Genomic DNA, 17,260 nt, shown 5'->3' with positions numbered 1-17,260 from the left:
TGATAAGTTAGGGAAAATAAAGAAAGTTAATTTTTAGGCTAATTTACTTTGTGGGGGGAGCAGTGTTCTCCGAAATAATACCTACTGTAGGAGTCTAAATAACATCTCTCATCCTCCAGGAGATTCTGGTAACATTTCTGGAAGTCCATCTGCTTAGCACTAAGGAAGGGCTTTTGTTTGTAGACGGGTCAGCGGGGAGCAGGGCTGTAGTGGGACATTGAAGCTGATGTCCACTGAGCCCATCCAAGCAGCCTCATGGCTTCTTCCGGGTCACGTTCCTTGTGCCCTACGTTGGACCTGAGAAGGTGGGGCTGCACTTCTGTTCACTTCATGCCCTTTTGACATTATCTTCCACAACATTGTTGGCAGAGTTCAGTCTATGAGTACTGAGTAATTTCTGATTAATCAGTCTCACTGATGATGATTTTTTACATGAAAAAAATCGGGCTTAAATTTCATTTGTAAATATTTTTATTCATTTAACATCATGATTTGCCTTCATAGGAATTAAGTTTAATAGGTAAAGTCACGTTTTCATTCCTTCTTCTTGAATCAATTTGAAAGTATCTGCTTTGACACATTTGTTTCCCGCATCCATGTAAATGGAACGTCACAGTGTCAGCCTGCTGGCATGTTTTCTTGATTGTCGCTGGAACTGTGGGCTCTCCAGTGGATGACATTTGGAAGAAGGATGGCCCTTTCTCTCGCACGTCACTGTTTTAGCAGCAGGGGTGAAGTACAGGGTTTGGACAAGGTAAGATGCTCCTAGCACAGGCCAGCGAGCATCAGAAGCCCCCTTGCTAAGGGGGGCTTGCTAGACTGGGCCCCACCCCACAGCCTCTGATTCGTGGGGCCGGTGGTGCCCGCGAGACCTCACGTTCCAGACAGCATGACTTTGGTGGAAGAGGATACTTCCCCAAGGTGGGGAACCAAGGAGAAGACAGGGGTGGTGGAGGGCAGCCAGATGGGAAGCTGGGTCTCAGGTTGGAGTAAGTAGGGAAGTTCACGGCGAGTTTACAGAGAACTCGAGCTGTCATCCCTTGACTGCGTGGCTGCCCTGCCAGCATCTCACGCACAGTCTCAGTATCACTTTGATGAGATGTTGACTCACTGTTTGGAAAACAGCACTGAGCTCTGGTCCAGTGTTTACATTGCTTTAAAAATATTATATAAACATGGGGAGCTTGCTAAGCAGAACTCAGCATTACTTGTTTTCCTGGGAAAGGCCACAGCTGTCTTGGGCAGTGTTGGTGGTTAAGCTGAGAGCCCTCAGCCCTTGTCCTTGCATGGGCCCATGTGCAGTGTGGATGGCAGTTGGGGAGGCAGGCGTGGCATCGCCCTGTACCCCTGATGGCTCAGGATGCTGCCGCCCCTCCCTGCAGGCTCACGTGGCATCCTCCTGTCCAAAGCTGAAGTGCAGAGATGCTTGGTGTCACCATATACCACCTTCGGTTTGACCGTATTCACAGTGAAGTCAGCATCAGTGCTTTGAACTGCAAGGGGTTAAAGACCGTAGGTCCTGTCATGAGATTTAACACCCACATGCCATGGGTCCTTCTTGGACTGCTATAGCTCCGGAGTGGCCACTCATGTCCTCTGTTGCACCTCACACCCTCATCCATCAGTTCTCAGCACACTGAGAACTGATGGATGGATTGTGTCACACCCCTGTTGCTAAGGGGGGCTTGCTAGACTGGGCCCCAGTGCTCTCTTGTCTTGTCTCTGCCCCGTGCTTCCCGCTCCAGCCACACTGGCTCCATGCCCTTTCCTGCCCAGGCCTGTGTGAGCTGCTTCCTCTTCTGGAACCTTTACTGTGATTCTCCCAGGGGCAGTCATTCTTACCGTGTCTGCGTGAAGTCCTCTTGCTACTGAGGTGGGCCCTGGCCTCCATCTGGGTGGGCAGCTTTGCCCCTCTGCTGTGTGGCGCCCCCCGTCTGCTACTTCTCTGTGCACTGTACCCTCCCAGCCCTCTGCTCATGACGGAGGCAGGGACTTGGCTCCCATGGCAGCTCCCTGGCTGACTCGGGTTCTCAGATGTCCATCCGATGTACCCGGGAATTTCAGTTTGTCCACTCACACTTGACCTGGAGCAGTGAGGTGGCGATACTGATGAGGTGTGCAGGAAGCCTGGCCAGTCGGTCATTTGCTGCAGAGGCAGCCAGCCACTGAGCGCATTGATGTCTGCTTGCAGAGGCTGCGATTGGAATCTCAGGATTCCAGCATTTCTAGGAAGTTCTCCAGGTGGTTCTTACCTCCCTCAGCAGAGCAAACCTCCACTCCGCAGGGACTGCTGTCTTGAGGTGCTAAATATCTTCAAGGGGTTGAACCTCACAGGCTTGATCTGACTGGAACACGGGATGGTGTGTTTTGACAAGTTTGGCATGAGGGGGCTGAGTTTGTTTCTGGGAGCCTCCCAGTGATGGGGAGAAGCAGAGGGCACCATTCCAGCCCCTCGTCCTCTGTGAGCTCGTGCCGCTCCTTTGGGTCCCTCTGTCTGGGTTGCCTGGGGCTGTCTCTGCATTCCAGGGACTCGGGTGTGAATATTCAGTCTGCTGATTCCAGTAACTGTCTCTAGCTGTGTTTTGAATGACAGATAGCCTCCTGGTCCCAGGAGACTGTCCTGCTCCTGCTCTGGCACCTGCTCTTTCCTCTGCTGCACGCCCTCCTTCCCCTGCCCCCCACCCTTTCTCTCCTCCTCCCGCCTCCTCTTCCCTCCTCCCTTCCTCCCCCTCCCTCCCTCTTCCCCCTCCTCTCTGCTGCTGCTCCCACTCCCTGCCCCTCCCTGCTCCTCCTTCCCCTCCCCTCCTCTTCCCGTCTCCCTCCCCTCCCCTGCCTGTTCCTCTTCCTCCTTCTACTTGCTTCCTGGCTTGCCTGCTGCAGGCAGTGCAGTCCTTCCTCTCTGTTTGGTGGAATTGAGACTGATTCTGGGTTCACTGAGGGTTTTAATCCTGAGCATAGACCCAGTGCTAGCATGGAGTTGCTGAGTAAGTATGTGTAGATAAAATAATAAATGCCCAGAAGTTGGCACCTTTTTGGTATTCTAGCTATGACCTTGAAATGGCCCCTCTAGAGGTCCCGTCACATCCCTGTTTAGGTCTCGTGTCCATTTTGTTTCTCTGTATGTGGGCTCAGTAGAAGAGCAGCTGACCGACGTTCAGATGCAGGTGTCTGAGCCCATGTTCACGGCACCACCTCTTCACTTCTAAACCATCCATGTTTCTGAGAAATGATGCTGCTTACTCATCTCTTACTCTGAGTTCCAAAAGTCAGATTTGTGATTTGTTTTTTGTCCTTAGCTAAAGGCAGGAGCCCAGCCTCAACTGCCCTGAGCAGCCCTTCCAACTACCGGTCCGCCCCAGTGGTGACGTGGTCTTCTCGATGGGGTTGCCCAGCCTCGCCTGATGTTCATGGAGATCTCATGACTCAGTAACTTGGCTGGGAGAGGCTGCCTGCGAAGGGGTCAGTGTGTGCGAGTTGCTCCCAGGCTAGCCACTTGCCTTTCTGCTCTGCTCCAGGCCTTTGGCAAAGCAAGGCAGGGCTGGCCACCCGTTGTGGGGACCTCTTCTGTGGATGGAGGCCGGAATGTAAATATCAGGACATTTCAAAATAAAGAAATCTTCTCATGAAGAAATTTGCTTCATGAGAAATCTTGAAGCAGTCGTGACCGTGACCGTGGCTATGACGTGACTTAACAGCCTACAAGCCTGGGAGTCACTCAGCAGAAAGTGGATGTTCCTCTTAGATCCTGGTCACCCTGAGGGAGATTTAACTCTCCCTGGTAACATCCCTGCACCTTCAGCATATTTGCACAGGGGATCTCTCTTGCACTTTAGCTTGCTTGCACGTTAGGGTCAGAAGACATTGTTTGGAAAGCTGCCAAGTTTCCAAGCAGAATCAGTAGTTGTTTTGGTTTGTGATCGTAAATGGAGTTTCCTTCTGCCAAAAATTGAGGCTTTTTTAAGTCAACGTTCGTTTAACAATCACCAAGTCCTTTCACATGCACCTGCTACCCAGGAGGCTGTTACACAGAGAAGGAATCTGGGGTTGAGAGAAGCCAACCCACTTGTACCTCCCAGCGTCCTTCCCATATCCCAGAGGGACTTGCACATTTCACACCCAGGTAGAGAGGTGGGAAGGCCATCTCCCTGTGCATCTCCTCTGGGTGAGAGGGAGAGCTAGCCGCCTTGCTGCCCTCCCTCTTCTGTCTACGTCAGCATCCTGTCTGTCCTGTGATCATCACTGTGGCCTTGCTGAAGGTGGAGAAGTGGGAATCCTTCCCACACATGGATGTTGAGCCCTGGGCATTGGCATTTTAGACTACCCTCGAAAAAGCTGGAGTCTGGGGCATGTAGTGATTTTCAGTTTGCAGAGGCAAAGACTGAAATTGCTTGCAGGGAGGCAGGGAGGTCAGTGGCTAATGCGCTGCTCTCCCCTCTGCTCTGTCATCTGCTGACCCTGGAGCCTTCATCCCAAAGCTCGCTCTTTGTGGGAAATGGCTGGGAGGTGAGAGATCAGACTGGGCAACTAGACGAGGTAGCTAGCTTAGGTGTGGGGAGACCTGGAAGAAAATCTGAATCTGAAGGTCACTGGGGGTGTGTAGCACCCGTGTGGAGCAGTGCCTGTTTCCAGACGTGTTCAAAGATATCAAGGTCTGCAGGAGTCAGAGGTCAAGTGCAGGCAGAGCATGCAGCCCCTTGGGCACTCAGATCCCAGACACCCGCAGTGTGCTGGGACCAGGCCCTGCTCCTCCTGCCGACTGCCCCCGCCACCAGATGGAAGGCTTGGGCTTTTCATTCTGTTATTAGTAACCTTTGAGATCCTAAAATCATGAACGGTGCATTCCTCAGGGTTTAAGGAAAGCACTTGTGGCAAGGAAGGGGATTTGGCTACGAGGAGAGGAAGGGGTCATGGTGCTCTGAGCAGGAGGTCAGAAGAAGGTGCTCCATGTCCAAGTTCACTGCTGGGAGGGCAAAGGAGGGAAGGAGGGGTGTGAGGTTCACCAAGTGGGACAGGGAGTTCTGAGTCTTTGTGAAAGGACTCAGCTGGGAGGAGAGGAGAGAGCGGGAAGGTTAGCACCCCTTGAGCCCTTGGTCCACGCTGTGCTGGCCAACTCCTCAGCTGTGCAGAACAACAGCTTAACGTCACTTAGATCGTTTGTCTCAGGACGTGCCCAGCTACCAAGTGGCCTCTTCTCAGAGCAGTTCCAAGAGGCAACTTGAGTCACAGAGTCCTCTAAACGCAAGATTGTGCATGGGTTCTCGTTGTCCTAGAGACAGATGAGCTCCATGTGGCCCTCCTGCCACTGATGGCCCCCAGATTCGCCACCGGGACCCGAGGGGGTGTGCTCTGCGAGCGGCCTCCCTCTAATTCCTGATGTTTGTACTCTGAGATGGCTCTCGTTTGCTGCCTTCCAGACGTGGGGCAAAGCTGCACACAGACACAAACTGTAAGTTTTTTAAAGCTCTCTACCTGCTGGAGTTGTAAAGAGAATTTGGTGTTTGAGGCTGGAGCTTGTTTGATGTTGCCCCTTCCAGACACTCGTGCCTGTGTGTGAGGTCCAGGCAGCGTCCTCGGCCGGCACTGCAGGGCCTCCCAGCCTCCCGTTATCAGACTTGTGAGCGCTGTGGGGAGGGCCGTCAGGGAGCCTGCAGACATACCGATGGTGCACAGCGCTCTGCGTTCTGCTGGCTCTTACGTGAGTTAACGAGGCAGGCATTGCCCCTGTGGAAGCCAGTGTCAAAGGCAGAGGAAGAGCATTTACATGTTACAGCATGGTACATTCATTTTTCTGAGATGGATCAAGAGAAACCCAGGCTGCTCTTTTGCGAATGACGTCCTTGTTTCTGTTCATCAGACGTGAGCACTCACACCACTCTCTTTGGTGACCATAGAATTGCCCCAGTGCTCCTGGCCAGCACTTTGGAAGTTGGGGGGCGATTTGCCAACAGCCGCCACGGCATGTCTTTCTTGAGTGTATTTGAGCTGAGCGTCCCCTTTCTCTTTCTCAGAGGACTACCCCAATGGCACCTGGCTGGGGGACGAGAACAACCCCGAGATGCGGGTGCGCTGTGCCATCATACCCTCCGACATGCTCCACATCAGCACCAACTGCCGCACGGCCGAGAAGATGGCGCTGACGCTGCTGGACTACCTCTTCCATCGGGAGGTGCAGGCCGTGTCCAACCTCTCGGGCCAGGGGAAGCATGGCAAAAAGCAGCTCGACCCCCTCACCATCTACGGGATCCGGTGTAAGTGCGGGCCTTCTCGTTCTGCCCACCTCCCCTAGGCCCTGGTCGTAGGAAGGATCTGGCTGGAGGCTAGGCCCTGCGAGGTAGTGTTTTAGGGACGCGTCAAGACCCACACTGTCAGGTTGGAGAGGATGCTGGCGTCAGAACCAGTCACAGAGCAAGGAGAGGGATTTCTGGAGTGAGCATTTCCTTTAGTGAGGGTTGCCTGGTGCCTTGCCCATAAGAAAGACGCTGGGGAATGTGGCTGGCTTCATCAGACGCTGGCTTCATCTGTCCTCGGGCCGCTCTGGAGGAGGAGGAGGAGGAGCAGAGCCAGGGCCTTCCCTTTCCTCCGCTGACCACGGCCCTCTCCTGGGCTTCCCTGTGGCACGAGCCGGGTGCCACCTGCCTCCTCCCTTTCCAGAGAGAGGGCTGTGTTGATGGGCTGACCGCCCTGATGATCGCCAGATCTCATGTACTGACCTTACTACCCTGTGACCTGACACAGCCAGTTCTCCTCTTTGAAGAGCAGTGTGTGCTCACGTAGGTTATCACTGCGTCATCTCGATGACTCTGAGAGGGTGCAGGTGTGTTCACATCCTCTCGTCAGCACCCCTGGCCTGACTCTCACCGTTGGCTCATTCACCCCATAGGGGCTGCCTGACTCCAGAAGGCGTTCGACATGACTTATAATAAAGACATAAAGCAAATAAGAACGTGAGACATGAGACTTCTAACAAAAGGGTTAGGTAGTCATATCCGAGAACCCAGGTTCTGGAGAGTCGCTGCAGTTGAGTATGAAATTGAAATCTAATTTAGCAAAATCAGTCACCCTGTGTCCATGATCGCATACTGGGCAAGGGCTGCCGTCCCATTAGGAAAGAGCCTTGTTCTGCACGTGGAACTCTCTCACATCAGTCCATGAATCTTTCTGTTAGGAGTGGTGAGGAATAGAAAGGCTGACTTTTTCAAAAGCTATTATAAAAATGGTGGAAATATTTCTCATAGTGCTGTTTATCCGGACCTTTGATTAAAACTGAAGGTTTCATACTGACTGCAGATTTTCCTGACAGTTGCTGAGAAATGAACCCTGGTCCCTGCCTTACACTAGGGTGGCTTGTCATCCTGGTGTCCCTGCTTCTTGGCCACAGGCTTTCTGCCACTCCTGTCTGACCCCCCGAGTTATCAGTCACAGACCCTCAGGATCATTTTGAGTAGCTTCCTGAGAAACAGTATGTGTAACCCGCTGACATCAGCCCCTGTGGTGGGGATAAAGCCATTCACAGATGAATAGAGTGTTGCAGGGTCAGCTGACTTGTCCGAAAGGCCACGGGGTAGATGTGCTAGGCTTTGCAGGCCATAGGGTCTCTGTTGTAACCACTCAGCTCTGAAAGCAGCCACAGACAAAATGTCAACGGATCGGCGTGGCGGTGTTCCAATAATAAGTTACTTTCAAAAGCAGGCAGCAGGCTGCCGACCGTCTGCCAGCCCCTGCTTTAGAGCATGATGCTGCCCAGGACCCTTCCAGTGCAGTATGTGGGCATGGCATGTAACCTTAGAACACGTGGGTGTGCTGGGTGACAGGATACTGTGTGACGGTGTGTGACAGCATGACCCACTGTGCAAAGTGCTGTTGGGATGTGAAGATGGACAAGAAGGGGTTCCCTTTCACACAGCATGCATCAGATTTAAATAAGCAGCCGCAGCTCCAAGAGTGTGTTACGGGGTGCCTGACCGTGCTTGGTGGTTGAAGGAGGAAGCCCTGATGGAGAGCGCTGCTCGTGGAGAGGCTCTGTGAGCTGAGTAGCCTGGATTGGGCCGGGGCTGTGTGGGCATGATGGCCTCTGAGTGGTGGGCCGCTATTCCCATAGAGGGTGATAGGGCTACCGGGATGTGAAGCTGGAGGGTGGTTGCCTCTAATTTGGAGAGATCCCTTGGAACATCAGTTCAAGGAGTATGGGATTCCTGGGTACAGGCTGTGACAGGCAGGTTGTTGGGCAGAGGCCTGGAGAACATTCCAGAAAGGTGGGGGGGAAGCTGGGCAGGGTGCTACTCAGAGTAGAAGCACACTGTGATGGGGTAGACACACTTTTACCCAGGGAGTCCTTGGGGTGTGGGGAAGGCACTGCGTCCACAGACAGGCAAGTGCTGTTGCCATGCTGAAGTGGGGCTGCCGAGCTCTCCCTCACTTCTGAAACACTGCCGCCTTCCCAGGGTGTCAGGAGGTGGAAGACGAGTCTTGCCGGCCTTTGCCACTCAGCAAGGGAGCTGCCCCGTTGCCCTGGCCCTGCAGGTTCCAGGGCGTGTCCCCAGGGCAGTTGAGGTTATTGGCTGTGCTCACCAGCCATGGGCACCACATGTACCCACTGCCAATTAGGCCTGCCTCCTTGGGGTTCTGGGCCAAGCGCCCCAGAAGATAGAATCCTGCTGGTGCTGCAGCTCTGCTAGAAATCTCTGCAGTCGTGAGCTCCTGTGGGGTGGAGGCATGCCCACGTCCGCGCCCATGGCACCTGGTCCCGCCAAGGTGCATGGTGAGTGCTGCTTTTGAAACAGAGCTCTGGGGAGGGTCTTGGGCAGGGCTGCCCTTTAGGGAGACTGTGAAAAAGGACAGCGTCTCAGCAGGGCCTTGTTGAGACACTGTTGGGGTACAGCCCAGAGTTGTGGCAGAGGAAGCAGAGAAGAGTGGACCGATTCCAGGGATTCTGGGAACATGAGCAAGGCTTGGCTTAACAGAAACTCAGAAGGTCGTCCTTATCTCTAGGTGCTGTGGGAGATTGCCCATTTTCTCTACAGTGGATGACTAATTTACCATCATAAACTTCTGAATTACAAGCAGAATAGTTGTGTTTTACATTGAAGCCAAGAGGCCTGTGAGTGTTTTGGCAGGAAACCAGGCTGGCCTGCCTATGTTCTCGTGCGGTTCTCAGTGGGGGCAGCCTGTGCCCAGGAGAAAGGTGGTGGGGTGTCTGGGGGCTGACCGGGAGCTGTGCAGACAGCTGCTTTGTGTAGGCAGCCCAAATTGCTCCATACATTAGCTTACAGCTTCTTTTTCAGGCAGGGAAGCCTGTGAGTGTCCTTAAAATAAAGGAATTCCTGACCCGGAGTATATACATTTGCTGTTTTTGTTATACGTAATTTACAAAGAATGAAGAAGTGTCTTGAAAAAAAAATCACTGAAAACATTGAGATAGAGTGTTCCCATGGAGTCCTCCGGGAGAAGTGGGGCATGCTCTTGCTGTGCTGTCCGTTCGTCTGCCTCATTAGTGCACGATAAAGCCGCTGTTGAGAGAGCAGGCCAAGGTCTGGTAGAGGAGACATTGGATTTGTCACAGCCCATACCCTGGAACGGAGCCGTGGCTCCAGCCTGTGGCAGGCACACCGGTTCCCGGGGTCTGCCCTGCTTGCAGTTTCACAGCAGGAGTAGTGAGCAGGGTGCTAGGCCTGGGCATACTGCAGACCTGGTGAGCGAGTTGCGCTGTGAGTGAGTCGAAGCAACTTTAATGTGGACAGGCTGCCATGGCCTCGCTAAGCAGAGGCCATCAGTCAAGTTTATAGCCCAAGGGGGGACACAGCATCCCTAAGAACCACAGCTCTGTCATGCAAGTTCAGGGTAGGTGGATGGTCCGTGTCTTCATTTGGAAGTAGGGTGGAAACTGCCCCTGGGGCCTGCGTGCCCAACTTGTTAGTACAAGGGAGGAGAACAGAGGGAGCACTCAGTCTAGTTGCACACGCAGTTGTCTGCCCATCTCACTTCTTCAGGTCACAGCTTCTCTGAAAGCCTGGCCTTATTCTGACACTGGTAGCTCAGAGCCCCTTTAGCTGCTGGCAGACGTGTGCAGCTGGCGCCAGTGTCTTGTGGGGGAAGGAGTGCAGGCGGACCGAGTACGAGTCAAGACTTAGGAATATTAGCCCTGTGGCTTTGGGCTAGTCCCTGTGCCTCATCTGCTTCATTTTCATGTGGAGAGAGACCTTGCATTGCTGTGTGGGGTGACAAGGGAAGACCTGCTCTGCCTCCACACTTATTAGGCCACTTCTGATATTCTCTCATATGAAATTCTGGGAGAGGTTATCCATGGGAGCCCTTGCTTCTCACCATGGCTCCCCTTCCGGTCTTCCGTGTCGTTGGAGCCATTTGCAGGGCGAGGTACTACCTTCTCAGTCTTAGAACTCAGAGGGGATTTTGAAATGTTACAAGTATTTGTTGTCCTTGTCTCCCTTTGGCCCAGTGTGATTTGTATTACTGATTGTTACTCAAAAGCCAGAACAGAACAAATGAACAAACAGATCAAACTGCTGAGCCCTGAGCTTGAACAGCAGCGAGTGTGGCATCGGCCACTTTGTCACGCCTGCCTTGGTCTCTGCTATTCCTGCAGACTCTGGGTGACACTGACAACTTCTGTAGTCGGAAGCCTGCTGCTGCCACCGTCAGCCGAGTCCAGCTTGTTATGGAGAAGATTTTGGTTTAAATTTCTCTTTTCCATTTGTCAGCAGAAATAGTTTTCTCCCTTTCTTTTTCTGGGGAAAAAACTCAGCATTTTAAAACATATAGTAGGCAGTGTTTCTAAGAACCACCTTTTCTAATGAGGGTTTATTAAGAGAGGGAGAAATAGTACATGAAATATTCCACGAAGAACATGTTTGCTTTTCAGGATGTCAGCTTCTTTAGGACTCCCAAGGATTGCTGAGCCTTTGAAAAATTTGAATAACTAACCATGTAGTTTGTGTGGTGTTCGCAAAAGTAGCACATTATTGTAACTTTAAAAGATTTGGAAAATTTTCCTGAGGGATGTGACCTAAGAACATAAGCAGTTGGGTTTTTTCCACCATATTCCCCCTAAGAATATGGCCTTAGTTCTTATGGTTTTCACTAGTGGATCTAGCCTCCGCTTAGACTCTGCAGTAGAGCGAGGTGCTAATCTGTATGCGTTACTAGAAGTGAAATGAAAATGCACATCAGAACTGACGACTCCAGATCTTTGAAGACATCTGTAAAGAATGCTGACGTGGATAAGAGATCCCCATGAGACTCCCTAGCAGTTTGGGGAAATCTGAGTAATTGGCACATACTCAAGAGTCATGCATTCACAGAGGACTGTAGTCGGTCCTTTTCAAATCAGCCACGCTAAGAGAAGACAGTGTTTCATAACAACACGGCAGATAACACAGAAGCTTCGTTCACACTCATCTTAAGAGCTCAGGTGTGGTTGCGTGTTGCAGGGTGTGTGAGTGTCCTGTGGCTGCTGTAACAAAGTACTGCAAACTGGGGGCTTAAAACCACGAATTCTCTCACAGCTCTGGAGGCTATAAGTCTGAAATCAAGGTGTGGGCAGGACCGTGCTCCCTCTGAAGGGAGGAGGTGAATCTTTCTTTGCCTCTGCCAGCTTCTGATGGTGGCCAGCAGTTTGTGGCCTTCCTTGGCTTGTGGCAACATAACTCTAATCTCTGTCTCTGTCGTCATACAGCCGTCATCTCCCTCTGTCTCTGTTGTCACACAGCCATCTTCTCCCTGTGTCTCCATCATCACATTGCTGTCTTCTCCCTCTGTGTCTCTGTTGTCACATGCTGTCTTCTCGTGTCTCCATCGTCACATGCCCATCTTCTCCCTGTGTGTCTCTGTGTCTCTCTTCTCTCCTTATAAGGACACCAGTCATAGTGGATTTAGAACCTACTGTACTCCACTATGACCTAATCTTAACTTAATTAATCACATCTGCAAAGACCCTATTTCTAAGGGAGGTCACATTCTGAGGCCCTGGGAAGGACATGATTTTGGGGGACACTTTAGCATAGTCTGGGTTCTTTAGAACTTTGATAATCAAATGCTTTGTCTTATACAGCCTCTCTGGGGGTCTGACATGTGTCTTTGGGGATGCTGAGGCACCAGTTTGACTGGAGAGCTGGGAGGAAGATTGGTCTGTGTGGGCGGGTGGTGAGAAGGAGCCTGAGAAATTGAGAACAGCTGGGGCCCTTGCTCACAGGTCACCTGGATGCTGGGCCTTGGAGAGGCCCAATGGAGAGGCCCAACAGTGGTCATTGGCTCTTCTCCTTACAGACTGAGGAGTGTGTCCCTCCATCGTGCTTCTCATCACCAGTGGGGAGAAGGGCCAGCCTGGCTCTGAGGCTGGGACACGCTGGACGCACGTGGTGCACGGAGCGTGAGCGAGGAGCTGGCCCCACCTGAGTGAGAGCACGCTAGCTCGTTCCCCTCGCTCGGAAGGCTCGAGAGGTCTGTTGTTTTTTGAGGCCAGTGACTCTCAAGGAAGACTGTCATGTTAAGAAATGAATTGCTGACACTCTGTTCTCTGCGTCTCTTCCCCTCGCACTGGAGAGGACATCAGCGGGGAAAGTGTTTTCATTCCTCGGTGACTGATTCGGCCCATGCCACCCACCAAGCACGCGATTAGGAGCTCTGTTCATTTTATTTTGTCTGTCGTTTCCCACAGTGCATTTCAGCCTCTCTGTGGGCTTGTTATTTGAGAGTCGGAAATCTGGTTTTATGATTTGAACCACCCGTGTCAGTGATGGGCGTTCTGGAAAGTGGGAAGGCAGCTGACAGTGATGGGACTCCGTTTAGATCTTTGAGGGGGGCCCACACAGCTTGCCAGGAAAGCAGGCGGGGGCAGGCTCCCAGGGGCTGTCTTTCTGGGGGTGGCCAAGGGGGCTTGTCTGCTGAACAGCTCTCCCCTGAAGACGCTGAGAGGGCTGAGTGGCTTGCCTTCCAGATGAGATGAACTCTGCAGCTCCCTGGGGACCCTGTGTGCTGGGCACTGCACTGGAAACCGCCTCCAAGCTGCTCTGTCTCCTACGCAAGGCAGCCAGGGGCTATAGCCTGGCTGAGGGACGTCATGAGAGCAGAGGCATGTGGCCTGGGATCAGTGCGCATCTTCTGTGGTCTCCTGAGTGTCCCCTGGGGGGTCTCTGGGGTACTGTCGGCGGGGCAGAGCGAACACGGCCAATGCTTCTCCGCTTGGGAGGCCTGAATTTTAAGGCTGGTTCTCACTCCTGATAATTTGACTTGGAACTGAAGTGAGAGTAATGACATTCTTCATCATGACGTTTTCTTATGAATATCAAATAACTTAAGAGATAAAATGCTTCAACAAGGGTGAAATACCAGTTAAATTCAAAGTAATCTTTTTATCAATCATTATAAGATTTTTCCCTCCACCATTCATTAAGCTGAGGTTGCTCAGTGCTGTCAGAAAAGATGAAGAACGCTTTTGGAAAAGCCAAAGGAAGTAGCAGCTTCCGGCAGTGCAGAGTGATCTGGGGCAGTGCCCCTCTGGAGCTGGGGTTGCTCGGAGCTGGTGTCGGCCTCCGATGCCTGATGGTGAGGTTCCTGTGGGCAGAGCTGAATGCACTCATGTACCATCAGATCCACCCCACCTTCCTTCCCACCTCGTGGCTCTGTCAGCAGGGAGACGTTTGTGCTGCTGGTTCATTAGTGAGTTTTCCTTGGCAGCCATCAGGGTGGCATTTGCCATCCGGTTGGAGTCTTGAGTTGCTGTTGGAAGGAATTATGTAATGTGATGTCTTAGGAAAATTTAAAAATGGATAATGTATAACTGTATGAATGTACATCTTTTCTTCAAAGGATGTAAGCCAGATTTTGAACAGGCAAATTGGTTTTTACAAAGTAGAATTTAAATGTTAATGTTCTCACTCATTTCTTATACTTATATACCGTGTGTTTTGTATATATTCTTTTCTGTTACTAACAAGTTTTTAAAATTTTGTATAATCTCATTAATCCCTAGAAACATTCGGAAGGTTTTTTCCTTGAGTGTGAAGGTATGAGAACAGGAAGATGGTTTTTCGGATGTTTCTCTTTGCTGAAGCATGTGCCGACTAAGATATTTTGATACTGCATGTGATTACCATTCCTTTTCTTGTCTTGGAGGCCACAGTCGTAGCTGAGCTTCTCGGCAACTACAGTCAGTAGTTGAGTTCTCCTATAACCATGTAACTATAGTTAATAGTTGGGTTCTCCTGTAGCTACGGTCAGTAGTTAAGTTCTCTTATCACTAAAGTTAGTAGCTAGCCTGGAACTTTGTGAGGCTAATCCCCGGCGTGTAGCCACCACTCAGGAAATATTGATTGAGTAATGATTCTGTGATTATTTTAGAGATGATCTGAATATCAGAAAGCAAAGAGTTGCTACTTCATTTATATATTTCCTTTGATGCAGAGGATTACAGAGTGCTGTGAAACTACCTTAGGTTGTTGTTCTTTCTGATCCTATAAATCCTACCCCTCCTTTTTATCTAGATTACAGAAATTTTGATTGTCATTATATTTAAAGTCAAAGAGGTGTTAAGCATATGCTCATAGAAAAAGTCAAGAAGTGTCTTTCCAAGACAAAAGAAACTTTTGATACTTAATATAGTTCTTAAGAACAGAGGGAGGAAAGCAAGCACTTCCTTTGTTTGGATTATTTCTAGTATTTTGGTCTCGATAGGAGCGGATTTTAGGGATTGGTCATCAATTTAATTCTCAGTAGATGGTCCAAACTCCATGCTCTTCGTGGTCAAAACAGGAAGTTTTTCAGCTTAATCTTTTTATTATTAAATTTTTGAATTTCGTCCATTTATTTTCCTGTTAATCAGTGAGGGTTTCACAAGCCAGCTAGAAAGGAGGTCATCCTGTTGCAGAGCATTTCTCATGGTTCCCATGTTCGAGACCCCTACTTTCTGTTGAGTCAGCACAAAGCAGAGGTGATGGGGTCTAGGGAGAGGTGGGCAGGGTCTCCATCTGCCACCTGCTCCTCAGGAGCCTCCCTGATCCTCGGTTTCCTCGAGGTTGACGAGGGGATCTCTGGGAGCCGTGCAGTCTTGCTTTGAGAGCCCCCTGTAATGTGAGTAGTTAACAAATGTGGGTTCCAGTGAGATGCTCTACTGAGTGCAGGATGAACTCCTGGAGGACTGCAAGACTCCACACGCCCTCTGTGGCTTCAACTGAGTGGAAGTGATGCCCGTTCAGCTGGGTATGCGGGGCTCTAGGGGGTAAAAATAATCTCTGCCCTTAGGAAGTTTTCATTCTGATTGAGGAGGCAGGTGAGACGAAAGTTGAGTGAGCCAGCCTCGGACTCAAGTAGCAGTGGGAGAATGTCCTAAGATGAATTGTAACCACTATCAGTTAACCAATGTTTCAGCATCTACTGTGGGCCTGGATCTTCTGGGTTCTTGGCATACATGGGTGGACAAAACAAAGATCCCTATGTTTTTGAGGGAAACAAAGAATAAACACAATAAATACATAAATTGTCTGAAATGTTAGAGAACCAGGCTGGGGGTGGAGGTGGGAGGGAGTCTACGGTCCAGTGGGCTGGTTCAGGGCTGGATTACTGAGGTCATGTTTGAGCCAAGACTCGAAAGTAAAAGAGATGACCAGGCAGGTGGGAGTGAACAGAAGGAATACTGAGCTGACATTTGGAAGCGCAGTTCTGGTAAAATGATCAGGATCCTCGGTTTTATTCTCGACGTTCAGGACATTAAATGCTGTCTGTGAAATCAGAGTGGAGAGACGGGTTTGAGTGTGGAGCGTCTGGGAGGCTTGTATGAGCCCTCCACCCTTAGCTTGTTGCTGTACTTCCATCTGGTGTAGGTGGATCAAGTCAAGGGTTATTTCCAAGTTAAATAAATGAAAAGAGTTTATAACATATAACGGGCATACCTGTAGGGGAGGTCTCGCCCCCAATCACATTTTTGTGTTCAAGTTGCTCCCAAACAACCAGGACCCAAGAAAAAGGCCTTAATCTCATGGTGCTTTTATTTGGGATGTGTTCTTTTAGGTCACCTGTTCTATAAATTTGGAATCACGGAATCTGACTGGTATCGAATCAAACAGAGCATCGACTCCAAATGTCGGACAGCCTGGCGCCGAAAACAGCGAGGCCAGAGCCTGGCTGTCAAGAGCTTCTCGAGGAGAACGCCATCCTCGTCCTCGTACAGCACTTCAGGTACGCTTCGTGGAACAGCCGCGGAGCAGCTCGCACTGTGGGACTCGGGGGAATGGTCCAGGGGGAGGCCAGCTCGCCCAGCGGAACCTGTGGCTGCACTCAGGTTCCAGTGATTAATTCTGTGCACACACGTGCTGTGTAAGTTATTTAGGGAGCTCTGCTTATGTGGTAGGTGGGGAACCTCAGCCAGACCTGCTTGAGGCTCTCCGTGGAAGTTTCTGGATAGAGGGCATCAGACCAGGGCCTCTGCTGCTGATGCCGCCTGGATCCTGAAGCAGAAGGAGGAGTCCAGTCAGGACCATGTTGAGGAGCTGTTTTGCTTTCTCCCTCTCCCTAGTTATTTAGCATGTTGCTGTCTTATTATTGTTGGCATGGTGGGACTACAGATGAAGGGTAGAGGTGGATACTAAATTCTCTTTGCTCCTGTTTTGAGTTCAGGGCCTCAGTTAGACTTTTCTGCAAGATAATAGACACAAATTCCCTTAGACTTTCCTTTCAGGCATTGTTGGAGGGCTTGTTTTCCCCAGGAAAATGTTCACTAGAAATGACAATATGACTTTAGTATTGCCTTTCACCCAAGACATCTCAAAATATTTTAACAAAAACTTTTTTTCTTTTTAACTCCCACAGTGGCTGCCTTTGCAGCAGCTTTCAGAACCTGAGCCCTGATTGGGGTCAGGGTCAGGCTTCAGGGGCAGTGGTGGGCAGGGTTGGCTCTTGTTCTGGAAACACCACAGTGACAAAGCAGGTCACCTGGAGTCCTCACAGGATTGGTTCTTTCTGAACCCAACCTCAGGAAGTGCTTTTCCTCCGGTTGTTTTGGTAGTTACCAGACATCTCGCCTTAACTTGCTGGTGGTCCCTGCAGATGGGAGGAGGCCAGCTCTTGTGGGCCACACAGGTTGTGCCCCCAAACAGTGCTTTTGTGAGTGGCCTGTACCGAAGCATCTCTTAAGTGAGGAATCCAGGCCTTTCTATTACACTTAGGAATTTTGTCTTGGGCACTTAGAGGGGTAGCAATTGTGGGGGATGCTGAAGCAGTGGCTCCTTGAAGAATTAGACCGGCTTTGTGGGTC

The 17,260-nt window shown here is 50.8% G+C and overlaps 1 protein-coding gene across 11 annotated transcripts in view; it reads left to right on the top strand.

Annotated features, from left to right (window-relative positions):
• Window positions 1-17,260, top strand: part of BANP (BTG3 associated nuclear protein) — a 126,558-nt gene that overhangs the window by 58,113 nt on the left and 51,185 nt on the right. For 10 of the 11 annotated variants that reach the window (XM_004437037.3, XM_087419818.1, XM_014792640.2 and 7 more), the window contains 2 exons: window positions 6,009-6,248; window positions 16,018-16,185. In XM_004437037.3, coding sequence (XP_004437094.1) covers window positions 6,009-6,248; window positions 16,018-16,185 — 408 coding nt within the window. The remainder of the gene's footprint in view (window positions 1-6,008; window positions 6,249-16,017; window positions 16,186-17,260) is intronic. The other variant, XM_087419826.1, reaches the window with a different exon arrangement.

This window comes from Ceratotherium simum, chromosome 30 (assembly GCF_057802395.1).
Source record: "Ceratotherium simum simum isolate JZ-2026a chromosome 30, ASM5780239v1, whole genome shotgun sequence".
Lineage (NCBI taxonomy): Eukaryota > Metazoa > Chordata > Mammalia > Perissodactyla > Rhinocerotidae > Ceratotherium > Ceratotherium simum.
This window is presented reverse-complemented; position numbering and strand designations above follow the sequence as displayed.